Below are 21046 nucleotides of genomic sequence, written 5' to 3'. Positions count from 1 at the left end.
AAAATAGAGGACACTTAGCCTACCCATGCACCTAGTCCATGCTCACAGATTTTGGTGTAGTTGCTCATTTGCTTTTGTTTCTTTCGTATTATTCTGGTAATTTCATGTACTTGATTGGGTGTGTCTGTTTTTCCTGTTTGTCCATCATTTTTGTAATATATTCGTTGGATTTCTGCTCGAATCTTGGTTCGCCTGATTTCTCTTAAAAAATGAAATAAGAAAACGAAAAGGTATGATATCAAATTTCGAGGGGACGGGGGCAGAATTGAATTACATGTTTGTTTTTTGTTTTTTGTTTTGTTTTGTTTTGTTTGTTTGTTTTTTTTTTTGTTAATATTGATAAATTCACTAGCTGTAGACTCGTTTATATAAAGCACATCAGATACAATAAAAGTACTAATAGTATATGCATAGTTTTCCTTTCCTCGTTTGTCTACCCCGGACGACTTTTTATGAGCAACTCGGCCGATGTTTCTAGAAAAACAGGGGACACTTACCCTACCGGTGCACCTGGTCCATGCTCCCAGTTTTTAGTGAAGTCCGAGTTGCTCATTTGCTTTTGTTAGTTTGTATGTATGATTTTAGTTACTTTATGTTCTTTGTTGTGTATGTCTCTTTTCCTTGTCTGGTCTTTGTCCCTGGATTACATTCTTTTGATTACCACTATAACCTTGGTTCCCATGATTACTCTTGCAAAGGTAATCAAGGAAACCAAGATTCTAGCGGAAAAAAATGTACTCCAGGGACAAATACCAGGGTGAGCGTCCTCTGCTTTTCTAGAAACACCCACCTCATAAAAAAATCAAGGTCAAAGAGGAAAGGAAATCTATGAAACGTTGAACAAATCAGTTTTCAAGGTGCAGACGGATACACCGTAACGAAGAAAGACAGAAAAAAGGATGAATATGGTGAATATTTTAAAGAGACAACATGAAATTTAAAACCTAAGGCTACAAATGGGTTTTCAATGAACGATGAGACAAACCTCACCGCATAAGCTGTAACTGTAACTGGCCCAAAACATTATACAAAAGTACAGCAAATTAGTTGCTCCTGTCTACTTCAGCAACATGTAACTTAACTGAAAATGAAAAAAAAACAACAAGAGAAACAAAGGCCAGAAATTTCAGACTTGAGACAGGCGCAAAAATGCGGCAGGGTTTAAACATGATCACAACCCTCCCCCTTTTAAATCTCACCAATGTGGAAAAATATTACACTATTAAACACATCTTTCATCATCGTCATTTCATGTTCATTTCATCTTCTATTTGATGTTCATCGCCTGAATATTGCCGAAATATTGCTGCTCGAGCGTTAAACCCCAACAGTCAGTCAGTCAGTTAAAATCAGTTTATAAACGTATGAGTCCCTTGTTTAAACCGGAATAAGAAACAGATTATACGTTATACAAATCACAAAGAAAGGAATACTCGCACTTTACTGACATGCAAGCTCCAGACCATTTAAAACCAACAAAAATGTAAGTCCTCACCGTATGTAAAATCCAAGCCATGCGTGGTTTAGAAGCACAGTAAATCATACTAAGTAATACAATAACGACAAACCCATCTCATTCCAAAAACCAAAAAACTGCAAACGAAAAACATCGAATTGAGCACACTGCTTCAACACAGAGCTGACGGTAAACGAAGACCATAGACATGGAGGTACAAGGAAACAGATAGCAGACTTTCAAAGCTAAGTACAGTCGAACTTCACTCGCTGGAACTCGGATGGCTAGAACACCCGGGATTTCTCAAACACAATTCAAAGTACCAAAATTTTCTCCTATACAATCAATATAAATAAGCCTAAATTTCTCGAACTTCGATATCGGTAATAGATCTTAGAGAATAACCCTCACTAACCCGAACGCGTCAGCCATTTTGTCCGGTTGGGTAATAACAGGTGTGAAAAACTGAAAACCTATCATTAATCAGTGTCATTTTAGTTAATTGCTGGTAACATTTAAATCATCACTAATGTGGTAGTGTTGATCTTAACATAGTACTGATTGAAGTTCGAGAATGTTCCGAAGTCAGCATAATGATAGCATCAAAATAAATCAGATGAAAACTGACCAAGGAACTCGAAATCTGAACGTCTTTAAGATCACAGACCACCAATTCAACTAATGAGCATTTGGAACGTAATAGTCCCACGCAGAAATTACCCCTGTTCCTCATAGTGCTGTGAAAAAAGTTCTCATCTCATTTAAAAAATTAAACAGTTTCTGAAAGAAAAAAACATTTCTGTACATTTTATAGGTGCATTATGCTTCTTGTGATGTGAAGCCTAATCTCCATAATGATTTCTAAATAAAGCCCTATCTTGTGAAAACACTGGGATTTCCCATGCTATTTATAGACACTTCACTTCCGGTAACCAGTACTGCACTGCAAAAGTCTGCTAACCCCACATGCCATTCTGAGGATTGTGAGCTGACATATGTAGAATCATGCTGATATATAGTCCTCTGCAGGTTAAAGTTAAAGTAAAGTCCAGAGAAGCCATTGAATATTGTGAAATTAGCATAGAAGCCTATGGGAAGTGGAATTAGTGGTTTCTAGCCTTAAGGGCAAACACAGCATTTGTAATGTCCACAAGTCAACATAATCTTCCGAAAGCGAATAAAAAAAGGTCCATGAACTAACAAAACTTCGAAGGAAGTAATCAATATCGAACGATAAAGTCGAACCCGGACCGGCAACGAAAATAAATCCGGAAATATACGAACTTCAATTTTTTGAACTCTCGAGCCCCGTGCAGGTTCGGGTGTAAAAAGAATAGGCCCACAGCAGCGCTAAGCTTGTCGTAAAAGGCGACTAAATAGTGCTCAGAAACCTAGCATGGGCTAGGGCGCTCTACCCACTGAGTAACTGGGTTGTGTGCCCCAAGTGGTGGAATGGGGTACCCCTGGCGTGTGACATGCTGGGATTGTCAGGCTATAATACGGAAAACCTGACTGCAAACCATAATGTGCAACTTGTTGGGAAAGATGCCACGTTCCTCGCACGTTAAAGAACCTGGCTGTAGTATTCGATAGGAGTACGAACATTTCCGCTCCGCCACAGGAGGCTAAAGCGCCCGACCCTACCCATCCCTCCCTTTTTTTAGTGGCAATAAAAAATTGTCAACCCTATTGTCTTTGTGTCCCATCCCTTTATTTCATTTCACCATCATCATCGTTTTATTTTCATTTCATCATCTATTTCATGTTCATCGCCTGAATATAGCTGAAATATTGCTGCTCGGGCGTTATACCCCAATAATCAATCGTAATCAATCGAACTCCCGATAACTCAAACACATTTCAATGGTCCTTTGGAGTTCGAGCTTAATCGTTTGTTTGCAAAAGAACTCCGGCTACTCCAACACAATTTCATACGATTTCACCTGTTAAACTCGTATATTTGAGTTTCAGAAGACACCACTTTGAAGTAGCTAAAATTACAAACAAGAGAGTAACAAAGAACCTTTAATAGTGATAATGGTACTAACATACTGAACACTTTGCTTCAGTGTTTTACAATTTATCTGCATAAATATGTTTCATTGTACATCTAAGTCATCATTCAAATTTGAATTTATAGTTTTATCATAATTGCATCAATTCTATCAAGATTTATTATCATTTTGAAACATGTTGTAGTGCTTAAAACGCTTTTATGTTTTAGTCCTGAAATGAATAAGTTCAGGTAGGAAACTTCATGTAAATTGGGTTTATTTTATTGCCATTAGGAACCGACGTTGTACAATGTTTCATACAAAAGCCTTGCTGATAACTGTTGTGATGGTTCTTGGTTATGTGCATTTCGTTCGGTGTAGCGGACATCACTTTCGTAAGATCTATATATATCTTAAGATTATTTAATATTACTAACAACTATGTTAAATTTCATCGGTGTATTAAATTTCATTATGATTTACAGAATCCCCAGTACAAATGTATCTGTAATTTTCGAACCATTAAGACGAGTTTTATATTTTGCAAATTTTCATCCAAATTTTGATTTTGTATTTCAGTTCTTTGAAAATGATTCTCCGTAAGTTATTGATTAAAAGAAATTTGTTTATCTATAGTTAAATGTACATACGACTTTCACATGGTTTTTACCTGAATTAAGAAAATAATATTTGTGAGAGAGCTTACTTAAAATTCAGGTGAAACTTCACGAGAAGTTCATGCAACTTTTTCACATGAACTTTATGTTTTGGAAAATTACGTGATAATGCCGTTAATTTCATGTGACGTGAACGACAAGTTAATTCATGTGTAGCCCGATTCAGATGAATTTCAAGTGAATAATAGTTGCCTGTATATTTGATACTAGACGGATTTAAAAGGTTGAAAAGTTATGATATACCTCTGTATACTTTGCAGTATTCAGCGACCGGAGGGCATACCGGTATTTCATAAATATGTAATATTTTTTTAATACAATATCGATTTGTGAGGAGTTCACTTATTTCAAAAATATTTATTTTTTTTTAATCGCTATAACAATATGATACACCACCTCATCTTTCAACATACAATATTTTTTTTTTCTATGAGGACACAGGAATTTTGCCAATTAATAACTACACACTTATGTTGTATCTATATTTGCAAATTTTAATTATATTTAAGATTTAACACATCTATCAAACAGAGCATCTTTTATCTGTCATCACATGAAACAAATATGTATTTTGAATTATAAAATAGTCCAATTTATTACACATAGTATTTATTACTTCGGATTTCAACAAACGGTCGACATTCCAATTTGAACAAATTGTGCTTTTCTACTTGCTGACCTATTCCATTACTCTTATGGGACTGATCTGATCCAAAAGAAAGAACATCATTTAGCAAGATCCTTTAATCTCAGTTTCCGCTATAGAGTTGAAGTATTATCGTTAAAGGGAAGGGAAGTTGCCACAGATGAAAGGAAAGTTGACAATTTGGAATGAAAAGTCATCACGTTTGTCGTAAAATTTGGTCAATAGTTTTCCTTTACCATCGATATCTAAGTGCAGGTCAAGATATGAGGCTGACTTCACAGTGTCTGTAGTATCCCTTATCTCAAGTTCTTTTGGGTAGATGCGATGTATCAAATCCTCGAAATTAGGATTGTTTAAAGATAATATGTCATCTACATAGCGGAAACTGAGATTAAATCAAAAATAAAACTTCAGCAAATTGTTGTTTAAACATTGTTGAAAAAAATATTACTACTATGCAACAGTGTCATTTTATTTTAAATACAATGCACATTCGTCTTCGTCTATTTATTAATAAGACACCAGCCAAATATTTGTCTGTGCCAGATACTTATATAGTGAGTTACATTGAATAATTGCATTTGCCAGCTATTTTTATAGACAAAGATCTAACTCTGGGGCTATATGGTTGTATCCCTGTTACTTGGGAAAAGGCTGTCCTCAATATGTGATTTTGTTTTAAACTTATTTCAAATTGTTGTCCCACTAAAATATGGGAGGTCACTCTAGGAGGTCTGAATTTGATGTAACTAGATTCCTTACACATACATTTAATTAAAACTAAACCTTCCGTGTTTAAAACAAAAGTAGACATGTACCCGTGCATACTTTTCATTCTGTATTGTCAACTTACATTTCATCAGTTGCAACAACCTTTCAGCACCTGATTATGTAGTTTTAATATCACTCATACGTTATGTCAGAGCTTGCAGTAACTATTTAGACTTTTTGTACGGCGCTAGTCTTCTTAAAATTCAGCTTTTGAAACACGGTTATGTTGCTACAAGATTGAAGTCATCACTACAGCTGTTATATGGTCGTCATCATGAACTCACGGGTCGTTACGGTGTATCCTTCTGCACCACGAAAACTTTTGTTTAACGCGTCATAGTTTTTCTCCCTTCTTTCGTCTATCCTGGATTTGATTCTTATAACAACTAGGCGGGTGTTTGTAGGATGATGCTTACACTATCGGAGCACCTGGTCATGCTCCCAGTTTACAGTGGAGTCCGAGTTGTTATTTACTTATGTTACTTAGTATGTATTATTTTTGTTATTGTATTTTCTTTTTGTTGTGTATGTTTGTTTTCATGTTGGATCTTTGTCTCTAGATTACATTGGATTACATTCTTTTTATTTCCGCTAGAATCGTTGTTCCCTTGATTACTCTTGCATGTTGAGGTATTGAATGTTGGGTGGGATTAAATGAATTATCTTATTCTTATCGGGTCTTTCAGAGGAGATTACTTAAAGTGTGTTTACACTTTTTTGAGGCCTTATGGTGACCTCTGAAGACAAAGGACATAGCCCATTGCAGAGTTAATTTCAGGCAATCAATATCACTGGCTTGGTTTGATATAAAAGATGTATGAATCAGTTTACAAATGTTATATATTACGTCATTTTCTGAAGTGACAGACATTCATAGATGGAAAAAGTTGAGTTCAAATTTTATTTAAGTACAACAAAAAAATCAATAAGATATATTCACCACCTTGCCGCAAATTCATTAGATACGTTTAAAGATGACTCATACGCAAAATACTTTTGTTCCTTATATGAAAGTAGATTTGTAGCTTAAAGTTATCCGTTATTGGTACACAAGATTTTAATAGTATGAATTGCCTCAAACAACTTAAACTGATGTCTCTATGTCAGTATTTGTAAAAGCAAATTTTGGGAAAACGTTCTGTTCTCTACTTAGAAATGTCAATATATTGTAATTGTTAGCAACGAATCAAAAAGGCTATGTGACATTGAAAAATGACGGAATTACAGAAAAAAAGGAATTTACATTTGAAGATCAATTTTGACTGATCTTTTTTCTTGATATAGATATCATATGCTTCTTTGTTGTTACATTCACTTTCGCATTAAAAAGTTAAAATTATAAGGTGTATCCAAACCTAATTTATTTCAATAAATGTCTGAGACATCAGATAAAGAGAAACAAGGTATTTTGTATTTTTGTAAAGGTTTTAGGTCAATCCTTTACGTCCATTACATTTTTTTTTATCAAAATATGGTGGTTTTATGGAAATACTATCTCCACTTTGTTTTAAGTTGAACAGAAAGCAGTCATATGTTCTATCTAGCAGAGCATTTTACTTCATTCACAACTGATTAAGGGTTTCCTGTATAATTATATATTGTAACGTCGGAGTAAGACTTTTGCATCTTCAGTAAAATTTGTATAAGTTTAAATTCTTTATGATATTTATTTTGCAGGTAGTTTTTTAAAACAGCGATTTTGCCAATCTGTTGAAAGCTGCATTAAACATGTTAAAGGTATGTCAGTAGTAAGGTTAGACGATATCAGAGTGTAATTTTAAAAGAAGGCCTAATTTGTACGGAAAATTGCACATTAGTTTGAAAGATAAATAAAAATAATGACTAAATGACTTTCATGCTCAAGAAAGGTAACTCTAATGTTACATTTAAGTCAGGTACATGTAACATTGACATCAACTACTTCTATATGTGGAATAAGTTTTTCCATAACGTTTTAATAGAGAACCGCATTTTGGCATTTCTCGACGTATCGCGACGTAGACATAAGCAGACAGGTTCTTATTCAATAATGATATATTTACAGAATAGGTATTTGGCAAACTGAACTACATAACTTGTGCAGTTAATTTATTTCTTCATTTATTTGACTTAAGTAACTTTATAAACCTTCACTCACAAAAGGGTTTAATGTACAGAATTTGTTTGGTCGGATTACCTTTCAATACCTTCTCGTACGTGCTTGGAAACAGCTCCCAGGATTACTGTTCTTGATTGAATGACTGTATGTGTTTTCTTTTATATTTAATGATGATATTTGCTAAGCATATCAGTAAAATATAAAGTAAAAGTAGTTTGAGTCGAAAATGCTAAGTTATGCACACTAAACTAATTATTTGTGTTATATTTGCACCTAGTCATCCTTTTGTAAACTCTGCCAAGTCACCTTTTCAATCCTAAATATTATATATTATATTTCCAAATAGCCCAGAAGTTTCAATGATAATTAAATCTGACACTGACGTTGTAGCGACAAAAGCAAGACTAACCCATTTAACTAGATCCCAACGGTGCCAAATTGAATTCACTTTTGTTCAAATATATCAAGGACAGCTCGAACTGGATTGATTGAAAAATTCTGTTACCCTTACAAACTTTTACCCGATAGCCAAATAATATGTTCACAAATATTCATTTTGACAGAACACAAAGATTTTTGAATTGATCAAGATATGTAGCAATCAAGATCAATTCATTCCACATAAATATTTCCGATATTTTTTCCGCTTTTTTGTTTATTTCATTACTACCTGAACTTTGTATTTTTGAAATTATTCAGTGGTTGAAAATATAAATAAAATTTATAACTATACACTGAATGATGTAGTGGAAGCCTAAATTAGAATCGGTAGAGATTTAATTCTGCAGTGTACCTGGCGGGGTTATCCGTACTAGCAACGGGCAGACACGACATTGTACATTGTATAGAAATAAAATAAATAAGATATAGTATAGTACTAACCGTAAATGGTTCAACTTCGTATGATTTGAAAAAAAACAACCCATATGTTTTTTTTTATCTTTTTTTCCAATTGGTGTTTTAATGGCACTCGTGGCGGGTGCCCGTCTTAAAATGGAGATAATGGCATAATTTCCAAAATTTGAATTGATTACTTTATATGCAAGTTTAATATACTGTTCAAAAGGCCGAGTGAAATGCGACAGGCATGATTGAACTAATCAACAATGCTGAGTCGATGTTTAACTTTTGTATCAGTTAGCTTGTATTTTGTGTGAAAGAAAAACACTATTTATAAAACAGAAAATCTGTCCAAGTTAAAAGAAAAACGGACAACAACACTTCAATACTAACTGTTACATGTAGACAAATAAAAGAAATAAATAGCAGTCCAGCTAATAAATGTGAAAAGGGCAACGCTACACGTGTTTTATCTTTACAATCTGTTCAATTTGGTCTAAAAACAAATCATTCATTATATAGAGGCACTTTAGGCGGGAACATTTTCCCATACTTCTTTTTTATAACCAGGTAAATTATATTTCCAATGACCGGAGTCAATTACACACAGGCCTGCATCGGCAGTTGTTCGTTCCTTCTCTTACTAATCGCTGCAGAAGGGCCTTTCGACATTCTCGAAAATTACTCAAAGTCAGACGCTGTTTCAGACCTTGGGTCAATTAAAGCGCATCATTGTAGATATGATTAAGAACCAAAATAAACAAGTTAGGAAGAAACACAGTATTATACCCTTTTAATGCATGCATCACTTTTTTTGAGTGATTCATACATGGACTGCTACCGAACTGTAAAAAAGAAATGAAATGTTTTTAAAAAAAAGATTCACAAAACGGGACATTTTTGTGATTCTGAATGAAAAAACGTGGTATATTCTTTACAAAAATGCGTGTACTACTGCTATTCTACAGTAACAGTTAATTACAATAGTATAAAATGAAGTCACAACCCTCGAAATAAAGGCCCCGATACTAACTGATATCTCCGTTCAAAATTACGAGCGTTTTTTTTTTCTAAATTTCGTTTGAATGATTTGCATTTTTATAATATAGTACTTATTTTGAAAGAGTAATCAAGAGAACCAAAGTTATAGCGGTAATCAAAAGAATGTAATCCAGAGACAAAGACCAGACATGGAAAACAGACATGCACAACAAAGAACATAAAGTAACTAAAATCGTACATACAAAGTAACAAAAGTAAATGAGCAACTCGGACTCCACTAAAAACTGGGAGCATGGACCTGGAAAGTTCGAAACGGTGTTGGGTGTTTGTTTTGTTGACAGCAACTTGATATTTGAATATTATAATTAAATGAAAGTGATGGACCATATGGATATTGTACATCGTTTATGTGAGTTATTCAACAGAAACAAAAGCATCATTAAAACGTCAATGTTTTCGACATTACATATAACACTTCAATATACTTATACTGCAAAGATTCATTTTCCGTGCATCAGTAACTCAGCATTGTTTTTATACAACTTGACATCTGTATTGTCATTAATGAAATATATTTTGAGAGAAAACACTTAAAGGAACCCCCGACCTAAAGAAAATAATAAAACGTTTGATTAACGTCTTTGAAAAAAACTTAATTACCTTTTTTCCAGAGCCTTACTGGCTTTATCATTTTTGGGTCATTATTGAATCGAAAACACGGATTTAGGAAAATGAGTAATTCCAATAAGCTCCATATTTTTCTGAAAAAGACATACTACACTTTACCAGAGAAGTAAATTTAATCCTTGTTTTTTTATTGTAGGACAACCCGGCTCTCGAGGAGAACCAGGTTAGTAAGAAACGATATATAAACTTTTGATTAAAGTCTTCAACTTATTAGTAGTTACTGTTATTCCAAATTCGTCTTTAAAACTATATCTTTTCTCGTTTACTTGATGTAATAGAAGTCGGAACACAGCTTCAGATAAACGAATAACTTTAACAGGCACTGGCATTCTATTTTTGAGCAATTGAACCAACTGCACTTTGTTCTGAAAGGTGTTTTACATACAAAATAGTGAATTCCAAAGCAGAGTAATATTCAAAATCGTGTCCTTGTCTATTTATTGATTGTAGTAGGAACCGGCTCTAGAGGAAAGCCAGGAAAGAATGAAACGATACCAAAACTTCTGAACGTTGTACTCCACAGAGTATTCTTTTTACAAAGGCTTTTGTAAATTGAAAAAAAGAAACAGATCTTTTCTTGTTAACATCAAGTGATTGGATCAAAAGCACAATGCAGGAATATTATCGGTTTCAATAGCCGCTGAAATTCTATTCTCGAGCGGTTGGACCTACTGCACTTTGTTTTCAAAGTTGTTCTACACTACCTCAAGTAGTGAGTTCCAAAGCATCTTTAATATACCATATCTAGCTCTTGTTTATTTACTAATTGTAAGATCACCCGGCTGTACAAGAGAACCAAGCAAGTAAGACACGATACAACAACTTAAAATCTTTAACTTAATAATTATAATTTATATTGAAAGTATTAATAAAAAAAACAAGATTCTTTTTCTTGTTGACATGAGTTAATTGATTCAAATGCACGAATTCAGGATGATAAATATTTCATTAAGATCGAGATTTCGGTAGCGGTTGGACTTACTACAACTTGTTAAGGTCTCTCCCTACATGGGAAAGACTTAATTGTTTTTCTTATGTTTTGTTCTTACAACTTTTACTTCAACATGTCCCCCTTTTCATCTTTTAAGATATCATTACCTTGGGCCACCGATAGAGCTCATATAAACCTTTTACGGGATTACCCTGTGAACAATTTCATCATCCGATGTAGATGTTATATCCCATTTATTGGAGTTTTTTCAACATTGTCCCCCTATTCATATTTCGGGATATCATGATTATTCTTGATAAACATGTAGATGTCATCATGTTCTATTGGAAAATGACCCTGCTAAGGGTTTAAATGTCATCTTAAGGAGTTAAGTCCCTTCAAAACAATTTCTTTCAATCGTTCATATCTTGAAAACCATAATAGATAATCAATCTGAAAACGGTTTCATGTACATAAGCAAAGGACTAAAATAATAAACATAAACATGTATTTACTTATCAAACCTTACGGGAGTTACATCCATTGAAATATCATACCCAACTTTTAAAACAATATATTTCGAGAACGGAAGTTGTAGATACATGGGACCTTCATCAATGATCTTTGGTTCATGTGACGTTTCATTTGCACCTAAGGTCAAAGGTTACGGAGTGTTTGTAAGCATTCTCACTGCTAACTACAGGCCTTGATATTAAGAAAACGATAAGAGATAAGTGCATACATGCAACGTATGAAATGACCCTCATGATGGATTCTACATTTTGCGCGCAAGTTTACTTCTGTCCCCACGTATGCTCAAAATTTATGACAATTTAAATGTTTCACAGAATCCAGTTTGTGACGTTGACATGATTGTAAGACCTTTACATTGTTTTTGTCAAAGTTAGGTGATTCTAAGGCGTATGGTGTTAGTTTCAAGTATCCACGTCTTCCGGTCTTTGGAGTTCGTTATTGCACCATATTTTAATTATTCATAGTGCTCAAAGTGAGCCCTGGAATTGCTCAAATTGTCTTGACATTTTGTTGCATATGTTGTGTAGATTATCATATAGTTTTCAGATTTGAGATATCTTGTCCTGTTTTGAATCTGTTGATATTTTAGATTTTTTACAACTGTTTGACATAAAACCAAGGACCAATATAAAAAAAAACCCCAATGATACTACAACATCTTAAAATTTTTCAAATTTTCAAATGGTTTTTTATATTTCATCAATACCTATCTATAGATTTGATATTGCATCATTTATTCAACGTTGTCGAAGGGGGTCATGTCATATATCATTTGAGAGTCTAAATGAGCAAATTTTAAAAATCAGTTTCAACCCTGACATATCATACATGTTCGAAGAGTAGGGTTATTAGGTGGCAAAATTTAAAGTTCTTCGAGGGTAAGGTTGTCGCATATCGAATGAAAGGTCTTACAGTTCATCTAAAATATCGATGTTTCGTCCTGAAAACATGCGTTTGGTGAGGTCACTAGTGCAGCAACTAAAGTATTTTATTTAGGTTGTCGCATATTAAATTAGAGGTCATAACGTGTACATCAATAATGTCAATTTTATTATACGGAAAAAGAACCCAGTGCGGGTTAATTAGTGCAAAAAGCTAAAGCTAAAAGAAAGTACGGTTGTTGTATATCAAATTAAAGCTCATCAAGTTTACATTACAAAAAATCATGATGGAAGCATCGACAATTGCATTTGACAAGGTCACCAAGAGCAAAAAAAGAAAAACTATTGTAGAATATTAGCATATCATACATCAAATCAAATCATTTCCTCACGTGTATATTACAAAAACACAGTTTACAAGGGTTAGACCTTTGAATTGTTTAACAAACAAATGATATAAATGTTTGAAATGCGTTTTGCAAAACTATTGTCTATTTCTTAATAGTGGTACCACAAGGTCCCAAAAAGAGAATTAGTTAGAGATAGAAACGATAGAAATAAAGTTTCCAACTCATTTTTTTTTCTACAGCCTTATTTGCAAACCCATATCTTTTCTCGTTGACATGAGGTAATTGAATTATAAGCCAGTTTCAGGATGATAAATGGGTACAATTCGAAATGTTCTCATTAATATCATTTAAGTAATTTGAAAGCAAGAATTCAGTATGTCAATGGTTCCAATAGACTCCGAAATGACTGATTTTTTTGGACCCACTTCAACTTTTTGAAAACTTTTAACTAACAAAATAGTGAGACTTAACATTTTTAACATTATGTAATCAAAGCCTATTTTTAGATACTGACAATATTCTGTGAGCGCAAATTTGAGATGTTTCCACATGACATTGTCAGTATCTTGTTATGTATGAGTGGCAAAGATAGAACAACATGATCAAAAGAAATTAAGTACATATTTTTTCAGGTCATTAATTTATTTTTTTTTGCAATGTGTCCATAGATGTCAGAGAAGAGAAGGGGTCGAATCCCGCTGAGGGAGCGACCTAATTTGCATCGCAAATTTGCAACCTCGCATCGATTCTAGGGTTGGGTGTAATTTAGACTTGATTATATATATATATGTATGCATCCTTGTATTAACATACTACGTTGATGCATGCTGTGTATCTACATAGTAATGTACTAGCAAGTAAGATGGTAGAGCTGCCTCACCCCATTAGACTTTTAATATGTATTATAAACTTGGAGCGACCAAATTTGCATCACAAATTTGCAACCTCGCATCGATTCTAGAGTTGGGGTGTAGTTTAGACTGTCGCATTTACCATTATAATATATAATATTTACATTTTTTACATTTTGTACAATAATTTTAGACCCTTAAAGAATTTAAAATGTTTTAACTCATATCTTTTAAAAAGTATGTCAATTTTTGGAATTTTTATTGAACTCTGTGTCGCACTCACATGATATAAAGACTTACAAATTTAACATTTTATTCGAATGTTTTTACCCTTATGAAAATTAAAAGTGATCGCACTCACACAGTTTTACAAAAATATTTCAATTTTTAGAATTTTGCCTCAGAAATATACATGTCACAATTACCAGTATGATACAAATATTGATTTTTTTTTTTGGAATTTTGTTGACATGATTTGATTGAATCGGCAGCACAATAATGTTTTCATTAAGCATTGGAAATGTATTCTTGAGCGATTGAACCTACATCAGTTTGTTTTGAAGGGCGTTTTAGATACCTAATAGTTAATTCAAAGCATCACTAATAAACAAAAGCTTACCCTTGTTATTAAATTGATTGTAAACCACCCGGTAGTATAGGTGAACCAGGTAACTAAGACACGATACAAACATTTTAAAAAGAAATCTTTAACTAATTTGTTATTATTTATTTCGAGAATATTAATTCAAACATTTTTTTTCTGTCGACATAAGTTAATTGAATCAGATATACGAATTCATGAAGATAAATGTTTCAGTATGTTCGAGAATTCGTGAACATTGGACTTACTACAACTTGTTCAAAATGCGTTTTTCAAAACTTCTGGTGATTTCCGCAACATTATATGTAAGCCAATTCTCATCATTGACTACTTATTAACAGTAGGACCATCAGGCCCCAAAAAGAAAATTAGTTAAAGATAGAAACGATACAGATACGCTTGAATTAAGACTCCAACTCATTTTTTTCTACAGCCTTATTTGCAAACCTAACGCTTTTCTTGTTGACATGGGGTGATTGAATCGGACGCACAATTTCAGTAGGAGAATTGGTTACAAAGGCAACATAATTTTTTAGGGTTCGACCTACTGCAACTTGTTTGTAAAGCTTTTTACTAACCAGATCTTATTGTTGTCTTTTTTTGTTTGCAGGACCAATGGGCCCCAAAGGTGATCAAGGTAAGTTAGAAACAATACCAAAACATTTGAATATAATATTTTTTATAATATAATTATTTAGTCAATATTATGTATAAGGAATTTTTACCAAGTACTACGTATCAGTATCTTGGCGTGCCGTCTCTTCTGGAATATCAACGATGTATAATGTTTTAACTGAGTATGGGGAATAAAAGTATATGGTTGAAAATTCATAGGGTTCTTTGTTGTGCATGTCTGTTTTCCACGTCTGGTCTTTGTCCCTATATTACATTTTTTATTACCGCTATAGCCTTGGTTCCCTTGAATACTCCTTTACATAGTGTTGTCTTTGAACGGTAGCCATATGCAATTATATTTATATACAATCAGCTTTATCTAAGTTAAAAAGAACCATTTCAGTTTTATAGTAAATTTCTGGCAGTCCCAAAGAAAATAGTAAGGGGAAAGGCATAGTGAAGTCAAAACTAACGCTTTCCCATATAAGACGGGTTATTAGGTAGATACATGCATGATGGTGAAAATTTGTAACGTGTAGAAAAAATGGTACAGGGTTAAAACTCCCAAATCGATTGCATACTCTGTAAAGTAGTTCAGATTAAAGACATTTATCCATATCCATATGAATAGTTTTTTATCTCTCTATCTCTATCTCAGTGTAGATCAGCCGGATGTAATGCATACAATTTGGACTGTTGATTATTTGAAGGCGTATTGGAACATATTCGTGCAAGAGAAACAAGGTTTTTGCGGAAATCAAAAGAATGTAATCCAGGGACAGTGACCAAACATGGAAAACAGACATACACAAAAAAGACCATTAAGTAACTAAAATGATATATACAAAGTAACAAATGCAAATGACCAACTCGGACACCACTGAAAACTGGGAGCATGGACCAGGTGCACTGCTTGAATAAAGTTTCCGACTCATTTTTTCTACAGCCTTATTTACAAAACCAGATATTTCCTTGTTGACACGAGGTAATTGAATTAAAAGCACGATTTCAGGATGATAAATGGTTACAAAGGCAACAGAATGTTTGAGCCGTTAGACCTACTGCAACTTGTTTGTAAAGCATTTTACTAACAACATCTTATTGTGCTTTTATTGTTTGCAGGACCAATGGGCTATAAAGGTGAACAAGGTAAGTTAAAAACAATACCAAAACGTTTGAATAAAATATGTTTCCTAAAAGTGTACTTGCAAATTCGAAGTTTTTTCATTAATATCATTTAAGTGAATTGAATGCAAGAATTCAGATAAGTGAATATGAAATATCCAAACATTAAACCAGAAAGCAATGTGTTATGCTCTGTTTTCTATAAACTACAAAACAATATATGCGGTAGGTAGAAAATATAGAATTATTTCAATATTGATACTGACAATATTTGGTGAGCGCAAATTTGAGATGTTTCCACATGACATTGTCAGTGTATTATGTGTAGCAAAGAAATATCAACGTGATCAAAAGAAATAAAGTATATATATATATATCAGGTCATTGATTCATTTTTTCTGTAATGTATCCATTTTTAAGGCTCTGATAGATGCGATGGAAGCGATGGATCAGATGGAGAGCCAGGTATGTATATGTATGTACATTTTAGTTCAGTAGTTCGGGAATAGTGTAAAAATCTATATTACTCAATACCAAAATACCAAACATATAAATATTGCCAATTTGTTATGCTGTACATGTTTTAACCTCTCCTTAGCAGTATTAGACTGATTCCGAAGTCTAAATGAATTTTCTATTTTAAAAGAATATTCAGAAATGTCGAATTAATAAATCAGCTGAATATCGGCTCTTTTGAATTACAAAAGCTATCGAGTAACACAACACGTACTGCAGATTTAGGTAATACAATAAAGCATGCTTCCTTTGCAGCAAGAACGTGTTACTCCCAAATTATATTTTTAATAGGGCTTTGGAAAAACTTAATCATAATATGTCTAGGGTCTCTAATATGTCTCTACCATGAACTGTTATTCTTAGAACTATTCTTTTTGACGTCATTCTGAATATTATGACATGTACCTATCACAAAAACTTAATCCACTTCAAAATGACGAGGATTAGAACTGTTTCTGGCAGTATCAGTGATAAAGTCAAGAAAATAAATTATTTGTACGTGACCTCTTCGGAAATTAAAAGTGCTGATACATTTTGCAAAATTATGTTTTGTTTTTAAAATACTGATTGAATTCGCATTTACCATTATGATATTTAATATTTACAATTTTTACATTTTGTACTACAATTGTAGACCCTTATGGAATTTTAAAGTGTTTGCACTCATATCTTTTACAAAGTATGTCAAATTTTTGAGTTTTTATTCCACTATATATGTGTCGCACTCACATGATATAAAGACTTACAAATTTAACATTATATTCAAATGTGTTAACCCGTATAGAAATTAAAAGTGCCCACTCATATATTTTGTAAAAATATCTCATTTTTTAGAATTTTGGTTCAGACATATACATGTCGCTGTTACCAGTATGATACAATTATTGATTTGTTTAAAACATTTTCGTGTTGAAATGAAGTGATTGAATCGGAAGAACAATATAAAAAAATAATGTTTTCATTAAACATTGGAAATGTATTCTTGTGTGATTGAACCTAAAACAGTTTGTTTTGAAGGGCGTTTTTCATAGCTGATAGTTAATACAAAGCATCACTAATAAACAAAATCTCATCCTTGTATTCTATTGATTGTAAACCACCCACCAGTATAGCTGAACCAGGTAACTAAGACACGATACAAACACTTTTTAAATAGTCTTTAACTAAATTATTATTATTTATTTCGAGAATATTAATTCAAAAACATGTTTGTTTGTTGATATGAGTAAATTGAATCAGATGTACGAATTCATGAAGATAAATGTTTCAGTATGTTCGAGGATTCGTGGGCATTGGAATTACTACAAATTGTTCAAAATGCGTTTTTCAAAACTTCTGGTGCATTCCGAAATATAATCTCTCATCATTGACTTTTTATTAACCGTAGGACCTTGAAGCCACAAAAAGAGAACTAGGTAAAGATAGAAACGATACAAATACGCTTGAATTAAGACTCCAACTCACTTTTCTGGATCTTTTATCGTTGACATGAGGTATTTGAATCGGACGCACAATTTCAGCAGGAGAAATGGTTACAAAGGCAACATAATTTTTTAGGGTTCGACTTACTGCAACTCGTTTGTAAAGCGTTTTACTAACCAGATCTTATTGTTGTCTTTTCTTTTGTTTGCAGGACCAATGGGCCCCAAAGGTGATCAAGGTAAGTTAGAAACAATACCAAAACATTTGAATATAATATTTTTTTATAATATAATTATTTAGTCAATATTATGTATAAGGAATTTTTACCAAGTACTACGTATCAGTATCTTGGCGTGCCGTCTCTTCTCGAATATCAATGTGTATAATGTTTTAACTGAGTATGGGGAATAAAAGTACATGGTTGAAAATTCATAGGGTTTAATGGTATTGGTTTCTGAAAATAATCTTCAATTGAGGATTTTCAGATCTAGAAGATCTTTTGAATTTTTCAAGACTTCACAGCCTTGTCAATTTTTCTTTCATCTGTGGCAACATCCCTTCAGCACCTGCGTATGGAGTGTTTATATCACAACTCATACGTTATGCAAGAGCTTGCCGAAACTACGCAGACTTTTTGTCGTCCTAGAATTCTAACAAATTGGCTTCCGGATCAGGGTTATGCTGCTACAAGTTTGCAGTCATCACTTCAGAGGTTTTATGGCTGTTATAATGAACTCGATCATCGTTACGGTGTATCCATCTGCGCCATGAAAACTGATTTGTTCAATGTATCATAGATTTCCTTTTCTCTTTCGTCTACCCCGGACTTGACGTTTTACGAGCAACTCGGTGGGTGTTTCTAGAGAAGCAGAGGACACTTACCCTATCGATGTACCTGCTCCATGCTCCCAATTGTTAGTGGAGTCCGAGTTGCTCATTTGCTTTTGTTACTTTGTATGTATGATTTTAGTTACTTCATGTTCTTTGTTGTGCATGTCTGTTTTCCACGTCTGGTCTTTGTCCCTATATTACATTTTTTATTATCGCTATAGCCTTGGTTCCCTTGAATACCCCTTTACATAGTGTTGTCTTTGAACGGTAGCCATATGCAATTATATTTATATACAGTCAGCTTTATCTAAGTTAAGAAGAACCATTTCAGTTTTATAGTAAATATCTGGCAGTCCCAAAGAAAATAGTAAGGGGAAAAGCATATTGAGGTCAAAACTAACGCTTTCCCATATAAGACGGGTTATTAGGTAAATACATGCATGATGGTGAAAATTTGTAACGTGTAGAAAAGGTGGTACAGGGTTAAAATTCCCAAAGCGATTGCATACTCTGTAAAGTAGTTCAGATTAAAGACATTTATCCATATCCATATGAATAGTTTTTTATCTCTCTATCTCTATCTCAGTGTAGATCAGTCGGATGTAATGCATACAATTTGGACTGTTGATTATTTGAAGGCGTATTGGAACATATTCGTGCAAGAGAAACAAGATTTTTGCGGAAATCAAACGAATGTAATCCAGGGACAATGACCAAACATGGAAAACAGACATACACAAAAAAGACAATTAAGTAACTAAAATAATATATACAAAGTAACAAATGCAAACGACCAACTCGGACTCCACTGAAAACTGGGAGCATGGACCAGGTGCACTGCTTGAATAAAGTTTCCGACTCATTTTTTCTACAGCCTTATTTGCAAAACCAGATATGTCCTTGTTGACACGAGGTAATTGAATTAAAAGCACGATTTCAGGATGATAAATGATTACAAAGGCAACAGAATGTTTGAGCCGTTAGACCTACTGCAACTTGTTTGTAAAGCATTTTACTAACAACATCTTATTGTGTTTTTATTGTTTGCAGGACCAATGGGCTATAAAGGTGAACAAGGTAAGTTAAAAACAATACCAAAACGTTTGAATAAAATATGTTTCCTAAAAGTTTTTTCATTAATATCATTTAAGTGAATTGAATGCAAGAATTCAGATAAGTGAATATGAAATATCCAAACATTAAACCAGAAAGCAATGTGTTATGCTCTGTTTTCTATAAACTACAAAATAATATATGCGGTAGGTAGAAAATATAGAATTATTTCAATATTGATACTGACAATATTCTGTGAGCGCACATTTGAGATGTTTCCATATGACATTGTCAGTATTTTATGTGTAGCAAAGAAATATCAACGTGATCAAAAGAAATAAAGTACATTTTTATCAGGTCATTGATTCATTTTTTTTGTAATGTATCCATTTTAAGGCTCTGATGGACCCGATGGAAGCGATGGATCAGACGGAGAGCCAGGTATGTATATGTATGTATATTTTAGTTCAGTAGTTCGGGAATAGTGTAAAAATCTATATTACTCAATACCTAAATACCAAACATATCAATATTGCCAATTTGTTATGCTGTACATGTTTTAACCTCTCCTTAGCAGTATTAGACTGATTCCGAAGTCTAAATGAATTTTCTATTTTAAAAGAATATTCAGAAATGTCGAATTAACAAATCAGCTGAATATCGGCTTTTTTGAATCACAAAAGCTATCGAGTAACATAACACATACTGCAGATTTACGTAATACACTACCAGGAATTTAACTACGGGTTTTATGTACTTTTAATGCCGATATAAAATCAGTAAGGAATTTCTTTCGGTAATTTCGGTACTTACCTTTTTTGTCATTTTTTTCAGTACAGAAATTTTCAGTCAATTTTTAGTACTGTAAATTTCAGCAACTTTTCACCTCTCATGAGTATGCTTTCATTGAATATATGTATTGTTGTCTCCTTCTTTAAAAGTTTTCGTCCTACACCAATTTACAATTTTATGCGGCCCAAACTCCAAACATCTTTTTAAGATTCCTTTTGGAGATATTTTGTTCTGGTTTCCTTCCATTGTTATATCAATTTTACACGTAATGTCTGGTTAAATGCATTTTAAATTGTGTAAGTTGTATGAGTTTCCATTTGTTCGAATATGAACACATCATAACTTGGCACATGTACATATAAAATTACAAGCA

General features: G+C 33.2%; 1 protein-coding gene across 1 annotated transcript in view; it reads left to right on the top strand.

The window, feature by feature from the left end:
* Window positions 1-3701: 3701 nt before the first annotated feature.
* Window positions 3702-21046, top strand: part of LOC148614438 (uncharacterized) — a 35262-nt gene continuing 17917 nt past the window's right edge. Inside the window, exons 1-9 of the mRNA XM_088586177.1 lie at window positions 3702-3845; window positions 7222-7281; window positions 10308-10334; window positions 14930-14956; window positions 16057-16083; window positions 16480-16524; window positions 18209-18235; window positions 19879-19905; window positions 20278-20322. Coding sequence (XP_088442303.1) covers window positions 3761-3845; window positions 7222-7281; window positions 10308-10334; window positions 14930-14956; window positions 16057-16083; window positions 16480-16524; window positions 18209-18235; window positions 19879-19905; window positions 20278-20322 — 370 coding nt within the window. The 5' untranslated portion in view covers window positions 3702-3760. The remainder of the gene's footprint in view (window positions 3846-7221; window positions 7282-10307; window positions 10335-14929; window positions 14957-16056; window positions 16084-16479; window positions 16525-18208; window positions 18236-19878; window positions 19906-20277; window positions 20323-21046) is intronic.

This window comes from Perna viridis, chromosome 6, assembly GCF_037379345.1.
Source record: "Perna viridis isolate PV_CMFRI_1.1 ecotype Kerala chromosome 6, ASM3737934v1, whole genome shotgun sequence".
Classification (NCBI taxonomy): Eukaryota; Metazoa; Mollusca; class Bivalvia; order Mytilida; family Mytilidae; genus Perna; species Perna viridis.
This window is presented reverse-complemented; position numbering and strand designations above follow the sequence as displayed.